The sequence below is a fragment of the Meles meles genome, chromosome 21, assembly GCF_922984935.1.
Source record: "Meles meles chromosome 21, mMelMel3.1 paternal haplotype, whole genome shotgun sequence".
Classification (NCBI taxonomy): domain Eukaryota; kingdom Metazoa; phylum Chordata; class Mammalia; order Carnivora; family Mustelidae; genus Meles; species Meles meles.
Window position 1 is genome coordinate 29,162,774 of NC_060086.1, and position 14,718 is coordinate 29,177,491.

Genomic DNA, 14,718 nt, shown 5'->3' on the forward strand with positions numbered 1-14,718 from the left:
GCTAAGAACTTTATGCATGTGAGCTCTTCTGATCCCCCAACAACCCTCCAAAGCAGACACCACTCTTTACTCTACTAAAGAGGAAGCTAAAGCTCCTGGTGTTACTTGCCCAAGAGCACCAGCTAGAAATAAGCAGATGTGGGGGCTAACCTAGCTCCTCCAAACTCCAAAATACATGTCTGTGATTTTAAGGTACCTGTCCTTTCTGGTAACTCTCGTGCCCTGTGTTTGTTAGAGAGATAGCTAAAGCCCTGCCCCTATCTGTCTCTGTGACCCAGAATAGAACCACAATGGAACTTGACCCAGGATGGTATCACTGAGTGATTTCAAAATACTTCAACTTACCAGCTCTGCTATCTTGAGCAGGTGACTAATCATCTCTTTTTCAGTTCCCTTGTTTGTAAAATGGAAACTACAGCCTATATTCTCCTTGCACTGTTCTCCCCTCATAATTTTCTTTAAATCAAGTTATTTTTTAATAAACTGAACTTATTTTATGAGATTTTTATCACTACTCTAAATAACATCCCTCTAATACCATTTAAACTAAACATGTAAGTTTTTTAAAGTAAAACTATTCATCAGTGAATCACAAAAAGTCACCTCCTCTCTACAGAGACACCAGGCTTGCCATAGGTGTTCAATGCATGGCTGTCATAAGATAATGAACCTCGGCACTGAGAAGTATGGCGTGGAAACTTTTGAGTCTATTGGCCAACCTGAGATTTAGTAGTTGTCATGGTTACCCAAAGACACTGCTCCTGGTCAAAAAGGCAAAAGCGATTTTTCAGTCAAGAGAAGGCCAACCAATTGGCCCAGATGAACATGATGACCAGCCAGATACTAACTCGCTTTTCCCCCTTGCCTTGAGTCAGACTGCCATGGTAACCACCTTAGCACTTGCTGCCTATTCATCTGCAATGGGCAGCCTTACTAGGTGTCAAGTCATTCTGTTCTATAAGGGAAACCACTGCTTGGTTAGGATCTGGGGAAACCAGTAAGACTGCACCTGGGTAGCTCAGCTGGTTGGGCAGCTAGCTCTTGATCTGAGCTCAGGTCATGATCTCAGGGTAGTCGGATCGAGCCCCGCTCCATGCTCACATTGCTCAATGCAGAGTTGGCTTGAGATTCTCTCTCTCTCTCTCTCCTTCCACTCCATCCCCTGCTCATGCTCACTCACTCTCTCTCTCTCTCAAAAATAGATAAATCTTAAAAAAAAAAAAAAAAAAAAAAAGACTGCACCACGTATCCAGGATATCCAGGGCAGAAGACCCTTGGGCAAATCCACAGCATGTGTTCCACCATGGCAGATATCACTAATCCATGCCCGCACCAGTAAGCCCAGGCACAGCTATAGAATCCTTTTCAGTAGGGAGTGATAGCCACTACCAATCCATTGAAGAGGAAGCGTATTTTGCCATTCTACCTCAGGTTATGCAATCACCCTTCCCAGGAGACCCTAGAAAGAGAGAACCACTGCCCCTAGCTTTGAAAAAAATCCATTCCAGGAGTGCCTGGGTGGCTCAGTCATTAAGGGTCTGCCTTGGGCTCTGGTCAGGATCCAGGAGTCCTGGGATCACGCCCCTCATCTGGCCACATCAGGCTCTCTGCTTGGTGGGAAGCCTCCTTCTCCCTTTCCTGCTCTCCCCGCTTGTGTGCTATCTGGCTGTCTCTTTCTCTGTCAAATAAATAAAACCTTAAAAAAGAAAGAAAGGAAAGAAAGAAAGAAAAGAAAAGAATCCATTCCAGTGCTAAAGGGAGTGACAAATAAGGGTCTCCACAAGAAAAAGAGTAAGAGAAGAACGTGTCAGTAAAGCTACAAAGAAAATTAAAGAGCTATCAAAATAAAAACTAAAATTTTAAAAAGAACAAAGGTTATTTCAGAGAAATAAGAAAGGTTGCTTTCAGAGAAAGCAAGAAACAACTGAGTCATCCTGTAATAATGGCTCTTAGGGCCTTAGATAACAGCCAACGTTCTTCTCCACCAAGCAGAGAAACAAAACGGAGGGGTAGGAGTGGAACAGAGCTACAGCTGGAGGGATTAGGTTAGAGGCAAGGAAGGATTTCAGATAGGGTGACAGGGTTGTTAGTGCCTGGAATGATCCATAGAGGGAAATGAAAATCTTCTCTAGGATTCCTGGAGAGCTCAGACTCTCTCTGACTCATCTCTCCTTCCATCACAAGGTCTTGGCCTATAGACCAGTAATTGTCTGCTGAACTGCACTGGGCAAGTATAATAAGTAACAATAGGTTAACATTTACTGAGTGCTCACTATAACCCCAAAACTATGCTAAGTAAGCATTTCACACATGTTATTTCTACATTATCTTTATAACAACCCATGAGGGTATATTTATTTTGATGCCCATTTCAGATGTAGGAATTGAGGCTCAGAGAGATTAACCACTACACTTCACAACTTCTTCCAACTAGGACAGGTTCTTATATACTCAGATATTTGCTCAACCTGCAAAAGACAAAATAAAAGGAGGGGGGATTTTCAGAGCCCTCCAGGGATTCTGGAAGGGACTGCCTTTCCCACAGTGTGCGGACACACTGCCTGACCTCCATCTCAGTAGTCCGCAGTCAGTTCTGTTCTCCTGATAACCAAATACAGCAAAGACATGCACATTCCCAAACTTCCACCCAGGGGCAAGTGGAACAATGAGGAAACAATAATGGCAACTAGCCTACTAGTACTGCCTGAGGTTGGAACCACAGCTGGGAAAGCCACCCTCAGGGAAATCCTTCTGGCTCACCTCCTAGAAGCCCTCAGGGAAGAAACTTCTGAAGACCTTTTAGCACCATCCACAAAGGCCAAAAAGACTAAACATCAATTCTTGTCAGCATTATACTTTATTTCCTCTTCCTCTGCCTGAGATCAAGATGGTACAGGTAACAGTGAGGAAGATAAATTCCAAGAGGCAACGCCCATCACACAATTCAGTTTGCACTCCCTCCCCCGCTGACCTAAACAAGGGCAGTGCTGACTCCTGCCTGGGAGGCTTAAACATTGCTTCTCCTAGAAATCTGTCCTTGGGGCACCTCCAAGGAACTGCTAAAATAACACCACTGTAATTGCTTACCATGTTGGGGCCCTTGCACTTCTATAGGACATGAGGGCTGACACTTCTAGCTCAAAAGACAGGCAACTGTAAAAAAGGAGCGATGCATTTAAGTTACCCTGGCCGGTGGTTGAAAGGGGTGAAATTCACAAGAACACAGTTTAGGATGTAGAGAAAGAGGATTTGCAGAAGGGTACCTCAGGAATTTAATCAGCCCAGATAAGAAATTCTCTGTTCTTTTCTGAAGACCTTCATGAAGCGAGCAACTGTGATGTCAATGGCCTGCTCCTGTTCACATTAACTGCCAATACAAGCAAAAAGTTCTTCTTGGTATCTAACCTAAATCCTTTTGTAGCTTCAAGTTGAGTGCTTTTCCTTTTTGCTAATTTCTTAGCTGCATTTAGAAAAAAGAGGGAAAGAGGGAAAGAGGGAGAGAGGGAGGAAGAGGGAAAAAATGTTTTATCTTTTAAACCAGCATTTCTATTTTTGGGAATTTATTCCACAGGAATATAAAAAGATGCTTAAGGAAGTTCTGTAGTGGCTAAAAAATAAGATAAAATAAATAATGACCAGCCATAGATGAATATTTCATGACTTATTTCTAAGTGAAAAAAAATCAACTTGCACAACAGTTTTGAATGATATCATTGTGTGGCAGTACTCGTTATTACTAATTATATTTATAACTTGTAATAACTGCAGTCACTTTGGGGGTTCCACTGAGCTGGACATCAAAGATGGCTCACTCACATGAAAGACTGATGTTGGATTTGGCTATGAGATCACCTAGGGCTTTCAACCAGAGTCCTCCACAAATGGGATTTGGGCAGCTTTTACTTTCTGACGTCTAATGTAGTAGTTAAATATACAAACCCAGGAAGCAAAAAGCCTGGTAAGCCAGGCTTTTTGCCTCCTGGGTTTGTATATGTCCCTGCTCACCACTTGTTTGCTGTGTGACCTCAAACAAGTTATTTAACCTCTCTGAGCCTCGAAGCTCTCAAATCATACTTCCAACATCATAGGTGGTTGTGAAGATTAAATGAGGTATTGTGTGTAAGATACTTAAAAGTAAATGCTCAATAAAAATGAGCTAATAATAAAATAATTACAGGGGTGCCTGGGTGGCTCAGTGGGTTAAGCCTCTGCCTTCGGCTCAGTTCATGATCTCAGGGTCCTGGGATCGAGCCCCGCATCGGGCTCTCTGCTCAGCAGGGAGCCTGCTTCCCCCTCTCTCTCTGCCTGCCTCTCTGCCTACTTGTGATTTCTCTCTCTGTCAAATGAATAAATAAAATCTTTAAAAAAATACATAATTACATGCTAATATGTTCAATTTTTTTCAAGTATTTTACTTTTGTAATTGAAAAAAAACTAATTTTTTAAAAGATTTTATCTATTTGAGAGTGACAGAGATAGCAAGAAAGAAAGCATAGGGGCAGGGAGCAGAGGGAGAGGGAGAAGCAGGCTTCCCGCTGAACAGGGAGCCCAATGTGAGGCTCAATCCCAGGACACCAGGATCATGACCTGAGCTGAAGGCAGACACTTAACCAACTGAGCCACCCAGATGCCCCCAAAAAACTAATTTTCAAGGGGAAAAAAAGGTAATATAGCACAACTAAGAGAGAAACTCACAACACACAGTCAGTGATCTGTTCCAGCTACTTCTTTCAGGGAACTTGCAGGGGCCTTGTAGAAAATAATGCTGGAAAACCTTGAGCCTTTCCCTCTGTACCAGTAGATGGTTCGGTGGTGGGGACTGACAGCCAAACCTGTGTTGTTCTTTCAGCCACTCCCCAAATCCTCTCAAGTTTGAGCACAGTAAGCTGCAAATTACAGGAAATGAATTCCCCCAAGAATATAGCCAAGAAGCTTTGCAATCACAGAACATGGGCTTTCTATTACCCAGGAGCTTAAACCTGTCCAGTGACACCATTGACAGAAAAGATTTGCTTTTTAGAAGCACTGACATTTTGATTGTGAAGTTCACTGGGGCTTGCTTGAGCTTCCACAACAACAGAGTCTTGGGCCAGTTAGTTTGAGAGAAAAGCTGAGAAAAAGAATTTCAGGCGACGATAACTTGGGTTTCTTTGTTTTTTTGACCCATTACAAATACACACAGACCCTGTCAACACCACTCCTTGTCTTTGGGGAAAAACATGTCTGGGTGGAAATGAAGGGATTTTCTGATGTAGGTAATTATAGCAAATGTCAAACCTTAAGAGCTGAAAACTCTACATTCTCATTTCTTTTTCAGAAAATCAATACACAGGCATCGTTCCACTTCCCTCTAGGTCTGTGTGGCTCACACACATGTTCTCTCATCCCAAGGATCTCCTAAGTGTGCCTGATGTTGCCTTGGGGGCAAATCTAACTGTACAAAAGAAATGGGTTTGTTTAGTGTCTGCAGGTTAGTTTCTCAAGAGAGGCAATTACTAGAAACTTAAGAAAATGTCAAATATGAATACCAGCAATTTTGTTTGGAGATGATAACTTGCCTGACTTAAAGCATTAATTAGATGGGGCTGAAATATTTTTAAAGAGTTTGGATATGGAGAATTTTTAACACCACACTTCAAATAGCATTCAACTGGGAAGTAAGAGACAGTGGTGAAGAGTCACTCTCTGAAGAATATATCCAGCATTTATCCATTCCTGCCTCCTTACAGGCTGGCGAGTACAGCAAGGACATGAGAGAGAAATGACAGTACTTTTCTAAGTCAGAGGCAACCCAGGAAACAGGAATCACGTTCCTTCAGCTGAGAAGCCTTTCCTGAGACGAAAAATAACCCAGAACTTGATATGCCATAACATCAGACAGAACCAAAGTCACCTCCTGGTTCCCCAACTTACTCAGTGTGTGGCTTTGGGCAAATTACCTAAAAATCTAATCCTCAGTTTCCTTATCTATAAAATGGGGATGATAATGGGACTGATAAGAAGCCTTTTTTCTGTTTCATGAATACCATGCTTACTCCCACCTCAGGGCCTTTGCAATTGCCATTCCCGCTGCCTAGAATTCTTTTCCCACAGATCTTTTCATGGCAGACCCCTTCTCCTTATCCTTAATTGAACTTAAATGTCACTTTCCAAGCTAAAAAAATAATCTCCCATCAATTTGTCTCATTCCTCAGTTTTATTCTGGATAGTATCACTGTCTGAAATTCCCTTGTACATTTTTATATTTGCTTGTCTGTCTCCCCCACCACACAATTAAGCCCCATGATAAAAGGGAACCTGTACATTTTGTTAATCCTTGCATCTCCAACACATCATATAGTGCCTGCCACATAGTAAATGTTCTGTTAACATTCGCTGAATGAGTGGACTCTCAGCCAATAGCTAACATTCACTGAGAACTTACCACATGCCAGGCATTGTTCGAACCACTTTATAAAAATTACCTCACTTGACTCTCAAAACAACCCTCTGAGGCAGATATTCTTATTAAGTCATTTTATAAAGAAGGAAACTGAAGTGCAGAGAGATTGAATAAATCTGCCCAAAGCCCAAAAGCCAAGAAGTAGTAGAACTAGGATGAAACCCCAGCAGCCCAGCCCCAGACTCTATACACTAAATCCCAAGTCCTGATGCTTTTGATTTTGATGGGTAAGCATGAGACCTGATTTCACAGCTTGTATTTATGAAGCTCTGACTGTATATAATTATATCAAAGTAGCCAGACTTTTGACCCACACCCTCTTCCAAATCCTTTACCCTTCATTCCATATCTGTTCACCAGCCCCTTCTGTATCACTATGTGTGTTCTCATTTATCTTTTTAATACTTAGCTACTTGTGTGTTTTCTGTACTTTGAGTGGAGATTCTAAATGTGCATAATACTAATTTGTTTCTACCATAGGCCCAGACACACAGAAGGTAGATGCTGAATGCTTTTTGAAAAGATTTCTAAATGAATAAAACATTTTGGAACACTTCTCAACAGAACATAGCAAGACTGTTTAATAAAAGAGAGCTATAAATGCAAAAGTATAGACAGAACAAGTAGAAAATCAATATAAGCATTCCTTATAAACCCAACTCTTCACGCTTTCCTCAGTTCAGGGCCTTTGCATACACTGTTTCCCTTGCTTGAAACACACTTTCAGCTCCCACCCTTTTTACCTATTTACTTGGTACCAATTCTCCAAGTTTCACCTTGAGCATGATTTTGTCAACAAAGCTTTTATTGACCACTAATAGCACTTACAGCTTTCAATTATACATTTTCTGCTGTGGCTCTTCAGTTGACATTTTTCTTGCCTAAAAGATTCTAAGCTCCCTGGAGGCAACACCATCCATGTCTGTTTTGTTCAACATCTCCTCCCAGGGCATAGCTCATAATCAATGCATAAAGACATTGCTGAATGCATCAATAAACTTTTGAAATTTCAAGTTTACAAACACAAAGAACTTTGCTTTAATGGGACATCTTTTCTTAAGAGTGACTTAAAGTAGAATTTACTCATTATTTTCTTTTTTTGCATACAGTGTAATATACCTGCATGATACCCTCACCCTTATTTGAATTATCAATATTACAGAGTGGTTTAGAGCATGAGCATTGGTCCTGGATTTGCATCCTGGCTAATTAATATAATCAGTACCTTAAATCACAACTTCAAAATGTTATTTCAAAGTGCCTTGCACAAGAACAAGAACAGCACAGATGTAAAGCAAAAACAAACAAAAAACTGATAGTAACAAATACTCAGAGGATATGAAGCAACTGGAACTCTCATACTCTGCTGCTGAGAGTGAAAATTAGTAAAACCACTTTATAGAGCAACTCAGCTGAATCTGGTAAAGATAAAGATGCACATACTCAGGGCACCTGAGGAGCTCAGTGGGTTAAAGCCTCTGCGTTTGGCTCAGGTCATGATTCCAGGGTCCTGGGATTAAGCCCCGCACTGGGCTCTCTGCTTGGCAAGGAGTCTGCTTCCACCTCTCTCTCTGCCTGCCTCTCTACCTACTTGTGATCTCTGTCAAATAAATAAATAAAATCTTAAAAAAAAAAAAGATGCACATACTCCAGAACATAACATGTACACTTCTACATACATACTACCCAAGATAAACTCTCACATATAAATATTTCTCATGGAGAGTCCCTTCAAGTTGTTAACTGCAGCACTTTTTTTTTAAGATTTTATTTATTTATTTGACAGAGAGAGACACAGTGAGAGAGGGAACACAAGCAGGAAGAATGGGAGAGGGAGAAGCAGGCTTCCTATTGAGCAGGGAGCCCGATGTGGGGCTTGATCCCAGAAGCCTGGGATCATGACCTGAGCTGAAGGCAGACGCTTAATGACTCAGTCACCCAGGCGCTCCTACAGCAGTTGTTTTTTGTGGTGTTTTTTTTTTAGATTTTATTTTTTTATTTGACAGAGATCACAAGTAGGCAGAGAGGCTGGCAGAGAGAGAGGAAGGGAAGCAGGCTCCCCAGTGAGCAGGAAGCCCGACGCAGGGCTCGATCCCAGGACCCTGAGATCACGACCCGAGCCAAGGGCAGAGGCTTTAACCCACTGAGCCACCCAGGCACCCCCTTACAGCAGTTTTTAATAGCAAAACCTTGGAACCAATTTAAATGTACACTGTTTTATACACACACACACATCTACCCAATATGTGTATATACAGACACATATACATGTGTGTAAGTGTCTATATAATAAGCGTGTATATAGAAATATAGAGACATGTATGTCTCTATGTATGTGTATATGAATAAATTACACTAAGTTTATACAATGGAATACTATATAGTCATTAGACTGAGTGAATGAGAGCTACATGTATCAACAAAATAGATCTCAAAACATAATGCTGAGTGGAAAAAGCAGCATGTAGAATGGACAGTTCACTACAAAGTAAGGGGATGCAAATGGGGCCCTGAAGATTACAGGTTGCCTGCCAGAAGAGAAAGGAGGAGGAAGGGGAAAGAATGGGGTTGGAGAAATTTCAAAGAGGACTTTAGTTGTATCTATATTGTCAGTTCTTTAAAAAATATATATATAGATATATAGATAGATAGATAGATAGATAGATATAGTGTTCTTCATCAAATTTTTAAAATTTTACAAAAAAGGATACTATTAAGAGAGTGAAAAGATGGGGCACCTGGGTAGCTCAGTTGGTGAAACATCCGACTCTTGATTTTTGGCTCTGGTCATGATCTCAGGTTGTGAGATCAAGCCCTGTATCAGGCTCTGTGCTGGAGCCTGCTTAAGATTCTTTCTCTCCCTCTCTGCCCTCCCCCACCCCCCACTCATGCTCTCTCTCAAAAAATTAATTTTAGGGGCGCCTGGGTGGCTCAGTGGGTTAAGCCTCAGGTCATGATCTCAGGGTCCTGGGATCGAGTCCCGCATCGGGCTCTCTGCTCAGCAGGGAGCCTGCTTCCTCCTCTCTCTCTACCTGCCTCTCTGCCTACTTGTGATCTCTCCCTCTCTGTCAAATAAATAAATAAAATCTTTAAAAAAATTAATTTTAAAAATAAAATAACTGAACCAAGTATGTCAAAATGTTAAAATTTGTTTAATCTGAGTGATGAGAATACCAGGATGTGTATATTACAAGACAATTTTATAAATGAACTATTATATAATATTTTAAAAGGTAAGATTGAGAAAGGGAGATCCAGATGCCAGCTCTACCACTGGACTTCAGAAAAGGGACATAAATTCTCTGAGAATCTGCAAAACAGGATTAACAGTGTTGATTATAAAATTAATGAGATTAAATGTACAGAATGAATTTTAGACATTACCCATCAGAACATCATCTTAGAATGAGTCCCTAACAACTTTCCAGACATGTCTAATTCAGAGACACTTTTTTTTTTAATTGATCAGAAATTATACGCATACAGTTTCAGGGGTGCCTGGCTGGCTCAGCCTGAAGACCATGTGACTCTTGAACCCAGAGTCATGAGTTCAAGCCACACATTAGGTCTACAGATTACTTAAATAACTAAAAACTTTTTAAAAAGAAAGAAATTATATGCATACATTGTCAAAACAAATTGGACACCAAAAAACAGTAATTACTACTGTTTGTTCAAAACTATATAGAGGCATTATATAGCCATATATGAAGACAGACTATTACTGTGATGGTCCTGTGGGAGAACCACAGGGGGTTGGAGAACAAGAAGGGAAATTTACTTCTCTCTGTTATTATTTTTAATAATATACCATATGGGAGACTACAACTCTTCCTCAATTTATGACAGGATTATATCCTGATAAACCCATCATAAATTAAAAATGCATTAAGGGCACCTGGGTGACTCAATTGGTTAAGCAACTGCCTTCAGCTCAGATCATGATCCCGGAGTTCCGGGATCAAGACACACATCCGGCTCCCATCTCCATGGGGAGTCTGCTTCTCCCTCTGACCTCCCCTCTCGTGCTCTCTCTCACTCTCTCTCTAATAAATAAATAAAATCTTAAAAAAAAAAAAAGAAGAAGAAGAAGAGGGGCCGCCTGGGTGATTCAGTTCATTAAGCAACTGCCTCCACTCAGGTCATGATCCCGGAGTCCCGGGATCAAGTCCCACATCGGGGTCCCTGCTCCATGGGGAGCCTGCTTCTCCCTCTGACCTTCTCCCCTCTCGTTCTCTCTCTAATAAATAAATAAAATCTTTAAAAAAAAAAAAGAAGAAAGAAAGAAAATGCATTTAATACAGCTAACCTTCCAAACATCATAGTTTAGCCTATAAACATGCTCGGAACACTTACATTAGCCTACAGTTGGGAAAAAATCATCTAACACAAAACCCATTTTATAATAAAGTGTTGAGTATCTCATGTAATTTATTGAATGCTGTACTGAAAGGAAGAAACAGAATGGTCGTACAGGTACAGATGGTTGTGAGTGTGTCAGTTTTAAGTGCTTGTGATCATGTGACTGTCTGGGAGCTCTGGCTTGCTGCTGCTGCCCAGTATACCAAGAGAGTATCATGATGCATGTCACCAGGCAGGGAAAAGATCCAAATTCAAAATTCCAATTCAGTAGAAACTGAATACTTATAGCTTTTTCACCGTAGTAAAATCGGAAAATCGTAAGACAAACCATCATAAATCGGGGACCATCTGCACCTACTCTAAAAATAAGTAGAATTTATCTTTAAACTAATCTTAAGGTCATGATTTCCTTTACACATTCAATACTAAATCTATATAAAAAGGAAAGGTCCTAAAATCCAAGTTGCAAAAAGGTTCTTAAGAGGTCCTACTTGAACACATGAAGCAGGGAAAACCATCCCACCCTTGGATAAATGCACTTGGACAAAGGAGAGAGAGCATGGGATTTGGGATTAGGCAATCTAGGTTTTGTTCCTGTCACCAGCACTTAGTAAGTGTGTGACTCTAAGTGAGTTCCTTAAGCCCTCTGAGGCCCAGTTTCATTTCTGAAGTGAGGACAATGGCAGCACCACCTCCAATGACCGTGTGAGGAATAAATAAACTACAATATGAGTACAGAATTTTGTCAAAATAGTATCCAGATGTCTGTATGAGATACAATTTGTAGTGCAGAGACTGTTCCTCAAAAGCAATGGTTTGGTCCCTTTGGCTGCCATGGGGGTGCCCAAAAACATATGCCTACGGCCCTAACAGTCAATAAAGTCATCCCTCTTCAGAGATAAACTAGATTCTTTTCTCTCCACAGCAAATATCCTAACAGTGATCATCCTTTCTCAGCTGGTAGCTAGAAGGCAGAAGTCCTCCTATAACTATCTTTTGGCACTTGCTGCTGCTGATATCTTGGTCCTCTTTTTCATTGTGTTTGTGGACTTCTTGTTGGAAGATTTTGTCTTGAACATGCAGTTGCCCCAGGTGGCCAATAAGATCATAGAAGTGCTGGAATTCTCTTCCATCCACACCTCCATTTGGATTACTGTTCCATTAACCATTGACCGGTATATCGCTGTCTGCCACCCGCTTAAGTACCACACGGTCTCCTACCCAGCCCGCACCAGGAAAGTCATTGTAAGTGTTTACATCACCTGCTTCCTGACCAGCATCCCCTACTACTGGTGGCCCAACATCTGGACTGAAGACTACATCAGCACCTCTGTACATCACGTCCTTATCTGGATTCACTGCTTCACCGTGTACTTGGTACCTTGCTCTATCTTCTTCATCTTAAACTCAATCATTGTGTACAAGCTCCGGAGGAAAAGCAATTTTCGCCTGCGTGGCTACTCCACAGGGAAAACCACTGCCATCTTGTTCACCATTACCTCCATCTTTGCCACACTCTGGGCCCCCCGCATCGTCATGATTCTTTACCACCTCTATGGGGCACCCATCCAAAACCGCTGGCTGGTGCACATCATGTCTGACATTGCCAACATGCTGGCCCTTCTGAACACAGCCATCAACTTCTTCCTCTACTGCTTCATCAGCAAGAGGTTCCGCACAATGGCGGCTGCCACGCTCAAGGCCTTCTTCAAGTGCCAGAAGCAACCTGTACAGTTTTACACCAACCATAACTTTTCCATAACAAGTAGCCCCTGGATCTCGCCGGCCAACTCACACTGTATCAAGATGCTGGTATACCAGTACGACAAAAATGGAAAACCTATAAAAGTATCCCCATGACCCCACAGACTTGGCACCTAGTGCCTCTGTCTAATCTATTTCCAGATGGGAGGGTAGCCCACTTAAGAGTGCTAACCTGATTTCCTGTCTCCATGGACCGAGCAACTCTCAGATTGGTAGATGAGAAAAGATGGAAAAGAAAGAAAAGCATCAATCTTGTTTTCATTTATACATTTATTTTCACAATGTTACTTGACAGCAAAAGTTACTACCAGTTTGAAGATACCTTTGGAGGTTGTCTCATCATCCTGTGGCCAGTGAGGACACAGAGTAAAGAAACAGTCTATTACTTTGCCTTGGCACCATCCACAGTCACTGGGAACCGCTCATTTATGTGACACACCAAGCCACAGTAGCAGGTAGCTGATTCCACACTCTTCTTCCAAGAGCTGAGGTCAAACCACTGCTTCCCTGTACCATCCCCAGCATCTACCAGTGCTGACCAATTCGGGGTTTTTCTAAGGTGCCCTTTGTCTTAGAGAAGGTTGTGGTCTTGAACTGGCCCTGGAACCCTATACTACAAAATGACACTGTGTGGACAAGGGAGTATAATCCCATCCAAACTCTGGCCAGAGCTTCTTTGGAAAGGCTCCAAACCAACATAACTATGACCCTCAGACCTGGGTCTAAAATGCAGTCTTTCTATTCGCCATTATGTATAGATTTTATCTATCTCCTCCAAAATAAAGACCTCTGCCTGGTGCGTGGTGGGGGGAGGAGGATCTCTTGAGCCCAGAAAAACAAAAAAATAAGCCCACTCTTGCCATTGTTTCAATCCATTCCCATGTCAGCTGTGTATGACCCCTTTGCTCAGAACAGCTTCTTATTGCAGTGCCACTTAAGCTTCCTGGAGAAGCCTTTTACGCGTAGAGTTGCCAACCCTGCCTTCTTGCTTACTGAAGTCCTCACCAAATTGCTTTATTTGAAGTGACTTCCAAACTGGATTTAATTTTCAAGGGTCAGGAACTGTAGCTCTCCAGGTGTGAAGGGAGGCATTCTCCGCTCTGCCCCACAGTCCAGCTGGCATTGCTATTCAGCCACAAATGCAGATACAACTGACATGGAAAGGTGCCCATGTTGTTTGCTTGTCTGCCCTTTGATGCATATGGCTCAAAAGGGTGGTGCCAGTTTTCAGTGAGGCGATTTAATCCAGATCCTTTGCAAAATGATAAAATATGAATCTATTTATTTGTTCTCCCTTTGACTATCCAAGGCAAGAACAGCTCTACAATGTAATTAATAGGGGCTTCCCTGGGATTTACCACTCATGTGTGCACACACACGTGCAGACACGTGCTTGATTATAATAGGCTTCTGTGTATCCTGTGATGTGTTTTAAAAGGGAAACCGATGCTGGAGTTCCTCTTATTTAGCCTTTTTAAAAATTTCTCTTCCAGGTTCCCACTATATTTCCTGTGTTAGAAAAAAATCTCCCAAAATGATTTTGAAATTTTATGACATTTTTGGTGACCAAACAAAAAGCAGACAGTCCTCCTGGAACACTTGGTTCCTCAGGTTGGATTCTTACTACATTTTTAGTCCTAAATTGGAAGGCATGTCTACCCTTTTTAAGGGAATTTGCAATAAATGAGTATGGTAGAAAAGGCCCCAGTGCAACACAAGCCCTAAACTTGAGTCAATGCCCTCAATACTAACTCAATATAATTTTAGGTTATGGTAGTCCTGATGATCCTAATTCCTACTCCTTTTAAATGATTGTAGTAGAGTCTCAACTTACCCAAAGATTAGATTCTAAAGTCGGTATGAAAGAAAAAAACCTGGCAGAGCCAAAGTTAACTCTGCAAAGTCATCAGGAAGGAGCCATGTTGGAGACCACATTCTATCCCTTATAAAATCTAACTCAGCAAAGTTTTTCTCCAGCAACAGAACCGATTTCCTAGATCAAGGACAAGAAAAAGTTGGTGTGCACTTAGGGACCACATTGTATGACTCTAATGTATCTTAATGAGAACTTTAAGATCAAACTGGTGCAATAAAATGCTCCCATTAGAAGAGGTTCATGGAAATTGAGCGACAAGGAGGTTAGTATGTCC

The 14,718-nt window shown here is 41.5% G+C and overlaps 1 protein-coding gene across 1 annotated transcript in view; it reads left to right on the forward strand.

Moving 5' to 3' along the window:
* GPR139 (G protein-coupled receptor 139) overlaps window positions 1-12,664 on the forward strand; it is a 38,842-nt gene extending 26,178 nt beyond the window's left edge. The window contains exon 2 of the mRNA XM_045992577.1: window positions 11,730-12,664. Within this exon, the coding sequence (XP_045848533.1) occupies window positions 11,730-12,664 (935 nt within the window). The remainder of the gene's footprint in view (window positions 1-11,729) is intronic.
* Window positions 12,665-14,718: the final 2,054 nt, after the last annotated feature.